The sequence below is a fragment of the Bufo bufo genome, chromosome 5, assembly GCF_905171765.1.
Source record: "Bufo bufo chromosome 5, aBufBuf1.1, whole genome shotgun sequence".
NCBI classification, from domain to species: Eukaryota; Metazoa; Chordata; class Amphibia; order Anura; family Bufonidae; genus Bufo; species Bufo bufo.
The window spans coordinates 520,409,538-520,419,494 of record NC_053393.1 but is presented as its reverse complement, the minus strand read 5'-3'; the positions used below and the strand labels follow the sequence as shown (position 1 = coordinate 520,419,494).

Sequence of the window (9,957 nt, the reverse complement as noted above, 5' to 3'; positions counted from 1 at the left end):
AAATCTGTCTAAATCTGTGTTAGTGAGCACTTCTCCTTTGCCGAGATAATCCATCCCACCTCACAGGTGTGGTATATCAAGGTGCTGATTAGACAGCATGAATATTGCACAGGTGTGCCTTAGACTGCCCACAATAAAAGGCCACTCTGAAATTTGCACAGTTTTGCCTTACTGGGTGGGGGGCGGGTCAGAAAACCAGTTAGTATCTGGTGTGGCCACCATTTGCCTCACGCAGTGCAACACATCTCCGTCGCATAGAGTTGATCAGGTTGTTGATTGTGGCCTGTGGAATGTTGGTCTACTCCTCTTCAATAGCTGTGCGAAGTTGCAGAATATTGGAACACGCTGTCGTATACGCCGATCCAGAGCATCCCAAACATGCTCAATGGGTGACATGTCCGGTGAGTATGCTGGCCATACAAGAACTGGGGTGTTTTCAGCTTCTAGGAATTGAGTACAGATCCTTGCAATATGGGGCCGTGCATTATCATGCTGCAACATGAGGTGATGGTCGTGGATGAATGGCACAACAATGGGCCTCAGGATCTCATCACGGTATATCTGTGCATTCAAAGTGCCATCAATAAAATGCACCTGTTTTCGCTGTCCATAACATACACCTGCCCATACTATAACCCCACCGCCACCATGGGCCACTCGATCCACAACATTGACGTCAGAAAACTACTCACCCACACAACGCCACACACGCTGTCGGCTATCTGCCCTGAACAGTGAAAACCGGTACTCATCCGTGAACAGAACGCCTCTCCAACGTGCCAGACGCCATCAAATGTGAGCATTTGCCCACTCAAGTCGGTTAGGACCACGAACTGCAGTCAGGTCCAGACCCCGATGAGGACGACGAGCATGCAGATGACTTCCCTGAGACGGTTTCTGACAGTTTGTGCAGAAATTCTTTGATTATGCAAACAGATTGTTGCTGCAGCTGTCCGGGTGGCTGGTCTCAGACGATCATGGAGGTGAACATGCTGGATGTGGAGGTCCTGGGCTGGTGTGGTTACACGTGGTCTGCGGTTGGGAGGCCGGTTGGATGTACTGCCAAATTCTCTGAAACACCTTCGGGGACGGCTTATGGTAGAGAAATGAACATTCATTGCACGGGCAACAGCTCTGGTAGACATTCCTGCAGTCAGCATACCAATTGCATAATCCCTCAAACGTTGCGACATCTGTGGCATTGTGCTGTGTGATCAATCTGCACATTTCAGAGTGTTTTATTATTGTGGGCAGTCTAAGGCATACCTGTGCAATATTGATGCTGTCTAATAAGCACCTTGATATGCCACACCTGTGAGGTGGGATGGATTATCTCAGAAAAGGAGAATTGTGAACAATATTTGAGAGTAATGGGTCTTTTGTGTACGTAGAAAATGTTCCAGATCTTTGAGTTCAGCTCATGCAAAATGAGAGCAAAACCAAAAGTGTTGCGTTTATATTTTTGTTCAGTATATATATCTATATTTATATATATATAATCAATTTGCCTAATATAAAGACATAAATTTATACGATACCAGCAAATTACAATTTAGTTGTCTGAAAGAAGTCAGCGGTCACGTTTCAGAAATGAGGGATGGTCAGGTTCTCTTTCTCCCTCCATTGATCTCCCTAGCTGTCTCCTGCTATCTTTTATCCCCCCATGTAAGGAGGGTTGGGTCTGTTCTTCCACGTGACTAATGATATCATAGTGCATCAATTTGCCACTTATCTCTTACTCACCACCACCACAAGGGGACACTAGTGTTCTATATAAAAGTTTGTGTAATTACATTTAATTCTAATATTTTCCAAAGATCTAACCAAAAGATAACCTTTGATTTAGGCTCTGGACAAAGCCCTAAATATAGGGAGAAGAGACATTAATGTATACCAACTGTCAGACATTTAGTCTGCGTATAGATTGTTTTGTTAAGATTATTCTAAAGTAATCACTCAATCTTCTTTCTCCACACACTTTGAAAATGAGGTAATGAGTTTTACACAATATCCTTTTACACATAATAAAAATTACATTAGTATATCCCACCTAATTCTGTGTAGTTTGAAAATATAAGACCCCCATGTTAATAATATATACTAATGTTTCAATGAAATAAACATCTAAATGTTGCATATGATATCATGATACAATAATACGCCCCTTTTCTATTCAGTGATAGAGAAAAAAAAATCTTTCGAACATTCCGTCGTTTGTTCATTGTCTTTTGTAAAGGCATGAAGTGTATTTTATGGTACCTGTTGGAATCCCCCACAGTTTACGACCTGGGAATGTTTATGTAAAGATTTCTAAGGGTACTTTTACACTTGCGGCAGAGGATTCCGACAATCTGGACGCAAACGGATGCATTTGTGAGACGGATTCAGATGCGGATCCGTCTCACAAATGCATTGCAATACTAGATCTGTCTTTCCGGTTGTCATCCGGAAAAACGGATCCGGTAATTCTTTTTTTCTCATTTTTAAAGGTCTACGCATGCGCAGACCGCAAAACCGGATCCATTTTGCCGAAACACTTGGGGCCAGATCCGGCATTAATGCATTTTATTGAAAACTAAGTGATCAGGATTTTTGGCCGGAGAGAAAACTGCAGCATGCTGCGGTATTTTCTCCAGCCAAAAAACGTAAGAGGGACTGAACTGATGCATCCTGATCCATACTGAACGGAATGCTCTCCATTCAGAATGCATTAGGATAAAACTGAACAGTTTTTTTCCGGTATTGAGCCCCTGTGACGGAACTCAATACCGAAAAACAAAAACGCTAGTGTGACTCCAACTCTTTCCTAGTAATTTTCTGTCCAAGAAGATTAAACTTGCATTGACCTTCTAGAAAGCAGACAAAAATGGCTACCATAATGTCTATATTCCAATCTGTAAATAAAGATGAATAGGCCTTTACAATATTGATTCTTTTCTGCCCAATATTTCGGACAACTGACCAAGAGAATAACGTTTTCGGGGCACATTTACTACGCTGGTCTTAGCTTCCCCTTTTCGCCTCGTCATAAATTAGGCGCATCCATAGCAGTCCGTGTACCTAGCAAATAAACTACTCCAGCTCCTGTTTTTCACCAACATTTTTGCCTGTTTCCAGGCAGGCATGCCCCTGCTCCGCCCAACACGATGTGTCAAAAGGGACTTGTGACTATTTTTTCAACTAAAATAGTCACAAGTCCCTTAATAAATGACTTACATCATGTTATATATGCCAAAAAGTGAACTCATTAAAGTGGTTTTCCCAGATTTTAATAGTGATGACCTATCTCCCCGGGGAGGTTGCGTTTTGCACGGGACACAGCCTTCTCTTCAAACAGCTGAACGGAGGGGGTGCTGGGTATCAGACCCCTGCCCATCTGATATTAACGACCTATCCTGAGGATAGGAGAAGTTATAGTTCTTGAAAGGGGCAAACCCGCTCCCCCCCCAAAAAAAAAAACAATCGCTGGTTCATTAAGGCCCAAGACAGGCTTGCCAACACCCCGGTGCCAAAATGGCCGCTGATGGAGGGTCGTGTGAGGAGTCCCATCCACAGATCGCAAGCCGAGGAGTTCTCATATTCAGAAGCTTCCGGCTCTTCCTTCCGCTGATGGCAATATGAGTGCTGAAGGGCGTATGAAAGGCTGGTCGTAGTAAACCTCCCCCAATATTTATTAAAGGGGTTGTCCAAGTTATATTTATTGATGACCTATCCTCAGGATAGGTCATCAATATCAGATTGGCTGGGGTCCGACACCCGGCACCCCCGCCGATCAGCTGTTTGAAGAGAAGGCGCGCCCCGTGCCAGCACAGCCTCCTCTTCACTGTTTACCTTCTCGCCGTTGCATCTGTCATTACACCCAAGCCGTCCCATTCATGTCAATGGTACGGATCGCTATACGGCAATACCAAACTTGTATAGGAACGATCCGTACCATTGAAATGAATTGGACGGTTAGGTGTAATTACACCTGCTCACTGCTGCAGATGCAACAGCGAGAAGGTAAACAGTGAAGAGGAGGCGGCGCTGGCACGGCGCGCGCCTCCTCTTCAAACAGCTGATCGGCGGGGGTGCCGGATATTGATGATCTATCCTGAGGATAGGTCATCAATAAATATAACTTGGACAACCCCTTTAAGTCATGGAATGTAGTCACCACGAAGGCACACCACTACTATGGGGCCTGGGATGAAGGGGGGGGGGGATGTAGATGCCTAGACGCCTCCTGTTCTTCAGCTAAAACCAGGGCATTTCTCTACAGCCTCCACTGGGGAGAGCTCCCCCTGCAGGCGCCCAGTTTTATCATGTACAACAAAGGTATTGTGTGGATTCCCTTTGAGGTAAAATCCACAGTGTAACACTGTAGCAGCTATGTAGATGAGATTTTCTAAATCTTATGTACACGGTGCAGAAAGTGACCTGCCGCACAGATTTTTTAATCCACGGCCTGTCAATTGGTTGTGCAGATTTCACTCTTTGCAATGCAGAGTGTGAGATCTGATGCGAATCGGCAACAAAGTCTGCACGAAAATCCACAAACTACCCTATTGTGTGAAAAAAAACAACACGCAGAATTAGCTTCCAAATTCCTTGCGGATCTTGATCCTACTCATTTCAATGAGAACTTTGGATTTGTGGATTTGGTGCAAAATCCGCACCAAGAATGAACACGTGACACGGTTTGTTTAAACTAAAACATGGCATCTAAATTACCATGCGGTTTTCTCCACGGAAGGGCGAATTGCACACACTTTAAGCACGGAATCCACTTTGAACTCAGCCTAAGGAGAGAATCGGTGGATTGACAGCTCTGTGGGGGAGATTCATCAATGTCTTCATGCTTGTTGTCTAATGTAAACACATAGGGACATATAGGCCCCGATTTATCAAAACTGGTTTAGTTGCCCATAACAACCAATCAGATTCCACCTTTCAATTTTCCAAAGGAGCTCTGATAAATGAAAGGTGGGATCTGATTGGCTGCTAGGGACAACTAAGCCAGTTTTCCGTTACACCAGTTTTGATAAGTCAGGGCCATGGTGTTCAGTGTTCATTCACTTCTATGGGACTTTGGCGGTATGGCGCCCATCAACCTCCACCAGCGCCACAGAAGTGAATCGAGAAGCAGTCACGCATTTGTGCAACACTGCTGCATTTGCGCAGGGGTTTGAGGGGCCCCCGGTCTTGTCACAGCAGTTGCACTCCGGCTACCATACATTTACTCCTATCCTGTGGTTACAGGATAAATGTTAGGGCTCATGCACACGGCCGTTGCCCGGCCATTAGGCAGCCCATAAACAGCGGGTCCGCAATACACAGGCACCAGCATCACGGATGCGGACCCATTCACTTAAATGGGTCCGCAATCCAGAAAGTCGGTGTGGAATGGAGGCACGGAATCCTACAGAGTGCTTCCGTGGGGTTTCTGTCCGTGCCTCCACACCGCAAAAAAGTAGTGCATGCACAACTTTTTTGCGGTGCGAACCGTCAGATGCGATCAAGGACCCCATTCAAGTGAATGGGTCCCCAATCCGCATGCGGCGGCCCTACAGTCGTGTGCATGACCCCTTAGCAAAATGAAGAAGACCTCATTCACAGGACTGTATTTTGCGGTCCACAAAATATGGATACGTCTGTGTTGCATCAGTTTTTTTTTTTTTGTGTGCACCCATTGCCTTCAATGGGTCCGTGATCCGCATTTTGTAGACATATTCTATCTTTTACGGAACGGACATACAGATGCAAAAAGCACTGATCATCCGTGTGCCTTCTGCATCTGTATGTCCAATTCGCAAAAATATAGAACATGTCCTATACTTGGTCGCAAAATGCGGACCACAGACCTATTGAAATCAATGTGTCCGCAAAAAGAAGAAGATGCGACACGGAAGTCATCTGCATTTTACAGAGCACAAAATACAAACGGTCATGTGCATCAGGCCAAACCCTATCAATTATACAGCAAGAAATGCTGGGAATACTGTAGTACAATAGCGCCACCATCAGTAAGGGAGGAAGCAGTGCTGGATTTCAGCAGGAATCAATAGAGCTGCCGGACTGGGATGAAAAGAGAAGACACTGGACGCTGGATCACAGAATGCAGGATTTTTACTACACCCCCCCACGACAACAGTTTTCGCTCAAATCTCTGAAAATAAATTTGAAGTTTGCTGTAAAAAATAATAAAAAACGAGTCTTATATTCTCTCAGTTTTCTGGAGCCGGAACGACGTTACTTTTTACCTAGCAGTTTCTTCACTTTAACCTTCCGTTTCTTGTTGGGGTTCGGGACGATCTTCTTGACTTTGAGCTCCTGCAGATTCACCTCAGCCGTCGGCTCGGTGAGGGGGGAGCCCTTCCGTTTTCTGGGGAAGGCCGGAGTCACGGGGCCCTCGTCTTCAGGTTCTTCCTCTTCCACCGATGCAGGGACCACTTTTTTTTGCCTCCAACTGGCCTGGAGCCACGGGACGTGTAACGGCGGCACTCGTGGCAAGATGGCTTCTACTTGCTCCCGAAACACGTCGGAGCTTCTTCTGAAGCCCAGCGCCAGCACAGAGTTCAGGCCAAGAGCCGGCGCCATGTTCTCGCTGAGCCGCGGCAGCTGGCAGGCGGGGACCTCCCGGCTGAAGCTGAGCTCGATGATGTGCTTGGTGACCATCTCCGGCTTGGCGGACTTGCACACCATCACCAGGTCCAGTTGGTTTTTCTCCAAAGCGCGAGTCACCTCATTAATCCCTATGGCCAGGAGTTTCCGAAGCTCCACGTGGGTCCATCCCATCTTCGGTGCCTCGTCCTTCGGGGTCTCTGTGTCGGGGTCTTTCTCTTCTTTGACGGAATCAATACCATTTCCATCTGAAGGTTTCGTTTTTCTGCGTTTTTTGCCTTTTGAGGATTTAATTTGCGTCTCGATCTTTTTCAGTCCAAGTTGCTCAAACTTTTCCACTAACGTTCTCAGGATGAACTGCATGTCGTCTCCCACCACCGGGGTCCAGATCTTCTGATACGGGCTGTTCAGAGAGGTCTTAGACACTACTGGTTTGGCTTTGCGTATGGCCCCTTTGGCAACCTTGGCGGCCATCTTGGCAACACGGGTGAAAGGGTCCTCTGAGATATACAAAACAAAGATACGAACAAAATTTACTTTATTGATCAATATGTGAAGTACATTTTTTGACTGACAACCCCTGGGGGTCTCCCCTGTCCCCCTGAACATAGAAAAACTCACTCACCTGTCTGCAGTCCCAACTCCGCTCTGTTCCCAGCCACTTTGGTCCCCGCAGGACTAATAAGTGGCCGGGGTCCCATCATCGCTGCAGCCAATCACAGGCCTCAGCAGCTTGAATGGTACATCAATGCTGTGCAAGCCACTGTGACCACAATGGGACCAAGCCGCTTCCCGGTCTTGCGGGGACCGAAGTGGATGGAACAGAGCGGCGACGGGACCGTGGACAGGTCGGTGTTTTCTTTTTACGTACCAAACAACCTCTCTGACTTCTGAGGTCCATGATCGCCCCATGTTTCTATCGGTACCTTCCATGTCCTCGCTGGCCGTCTGCTCGGCAACAGTACAACCCAGGGCTCAGATGTCAGTATAAGGTTAAGGGTATACCTGGACAACCCCTTTAAACGGACTGCAGGGGTCTGGGGGGGGGGGGGGGGGGGGGTTGAAACGGTCTGATCTTTTTCCAAAAATAGCACCACCTTTAGCCAAGGCTATGTCTGGTATTGCAGGTATTTAATTTTGGCACTGACCTGCAATACCAGACACAGACAAGCATGGCGCTATTTGCTTTATTTGTATTGCTTCCTAGAGCCCCACACAGGATAGATATTCTGCATATACTCAGACACCCCGACACTGGTGACCTGGAACTGAGAGGCTCAAATGTTGAACTATTAAAATATTAAACGGACGCCCCTCTTTGCTAATCACTCCTTCCGGTCCTTTAGGCTGCAACAGAACAGCTATGGTGTTTGCATGGAAACCGTCAGCAAGGTGGAACCGATGGGTTATCATTCTCCTGTTCAGAAGGCTGACTGTGTAGTGCACATTATGCTGAATTGCACTTAAGTTACTCATTTCTCCCATATGGCTATCTGCACTTTATCCCAACGCCAGACAGAGACCCCCCCCAAAAAACCACTCACCAGCCCCGCTCAGTCCCCGCACCGGTCACGTGCCGCACTCACCACCACCGGCGGAGAAGCAGCGAATCAGAAAGGCTAGCGGCTAAACTCCATACAGGAAACGGACCTGCTGACGTCACTGGGTCACGTGACATTCTCTTGCCACGTGACTGATTCGGCAACGCGAAAAGAAGGGTCGGAAGCCGGAGAGCTCAGGCTGTTTGCAGAGCAGGTGACGGATGATGGCTGCTCATCACTCATAGAGGGGGGAGAGAGTCTGTGTCAGTGCTGGAGGTACAAGTATGGGCGGAAGGATTCTGTGTGATTTTTGTATGCAGAGGGGGGGTGCGCTGTGTGATTTTTGTATGCAGAGGGGGGGGGGTGCGCTGTGTGATTTTTGTATGCAGGGGGGGGGGTGCGCTGTGTGATTTTTGTATGCAGAGGGGGGGTGCGCTGTGTGATTTTTGTATGCAGAGGGGGGGTGCGCTGTGTGATTTTTGTATGCAGAGGGGGGGTGCGCTGTGTGATTTTTGTATGCAGAGGGGGGGTGCGCTGTGTGATTTTTGTATGCAGAGGGGGGGGTGCGCTGTGTGATTTTTGTATGCAGAGGGGGGGGGTGCTATCTGGGGAGGCCACATTGTATGTGACATGTTATGAATACAACAGGTTTTCAGTATCTTCTCCGCACCCAATATTTATTTATATATATTTTCTATTGTCAAAGTGAAAGCTGCCGGTTTTACTGTTTTTAATAAAAACTTATCGTTGAACCCAAAAAATGTGTTCTATATATTTTTGTTCATTTCTCTATTTTTATTATTATTATTTTTTTATTGGCATTCTTCTGTATTTTAGGCTCTTGTAGCTGTGCACAGAGACGGGCGCAGACGTCTATAATGGTTAGTGTTGAGCGACGCTTCAGATGCTTCATCCAAATTCAGGTAGTTGATTTTTAAAGTGGAAAAACACTTTAAAACTTTAAACTGAACTCTGCTTCGGTTCAGAGGTTCTAGACGGCACCGAAGCCGAGTTTGTTTTCAAGTTTTAAAGTGTTTTTCCACTCAAAAAAACTACCTGAGTTATTCAATGAAGTCTCGCGCAACTTCGTGAATCACTTACTTCGGCTCCTCGGAGCCCATACATTCTAATACTGTACGGAGACGGATCACTGTACCTATTATTCCAAAGTTTTGAACGAAGTGACTTCGGATGAAGCATCTGAAGTTCGCTGCCCTGGACACCAACAATGACCTAACAGACGCGCACGTTACACCGCCCTGCGGATCTGTGAGGAGCAGCATTTACTGCTACAAGGGGACTCCCTGTACAATGCTTCAACCCAGGCATCTCAAACTCGCGGTCCTCCAGCTGTTGCAAAACTACAACTCCCAGCATGCCCGGACAGCCTACAGGTATCAGCCTACAGCAGGGCATTGTGGGAGTTGTAGTTTTACAACAGCTGGAGGGCCGCGAGTTTGAGATGCCTGCTTTAACCCCTTCCTGACCACCCAACGTAAATATACCTCAGGTGGGTATTTAAATATGGCGGCCGCTCGCGAGCACCATAGCAGCTGGGTGCTGTTTTAAACAGCAGACACCTGGGGCTAATGTACGTGATTGACGATAACGTTGATTGCACACATTTAACCCCCTCATGTGCCTTGGTGAAATGTGACCATGCGTCGGCTCCCCCTATTGACCCTTGGTGCTTCTGAATGATCCAATGCTGCAACAGCTGTCTTCCTATGAAGACCCTACCTGTGCATTGGAGACTATTGGGGGAACTATAAAAAAAAAATTATATATATATTTATAAGGCCTGCATGATATA

The 9,957-nt window shown here is 46.8% G+C and overlaps 1 protein-coding gene across 1 annotated transcript; it reads right to left on the bottom strand.

The window, feature by feature from the left end:
- Nucleotides 1–6,092: 6,092 nt before the first annotated feature.
- RPP38 (ribonuclease P/MRP subunit p38) lies at nucleotides 6,093–8,267 on the bottom strand. Its single transcript, XM_040433062.1, has 2 exons — nucleotides 8,148–8,267; nucleotides 6,093–7,103 (listed from the first exon to the last, which is right to left on the bottom strand). The coding sequence occupies exon 2, from the start codon at nucleotides 7,075–7,077 to the stop codon at nucleotides 6,232–6,234; it is 846 nt and encodes a 281-aa protein (XP_040288996.1). The 5' UTR covers nucleotides 7,078–7,103; nucleotides 8,148–8,267; the 3' UTR covers nucleotides 6,093–6,231.
- Between the last annotated feature and the right edge of the window lie 1,690 nt (nucleotides 8,268–9,957).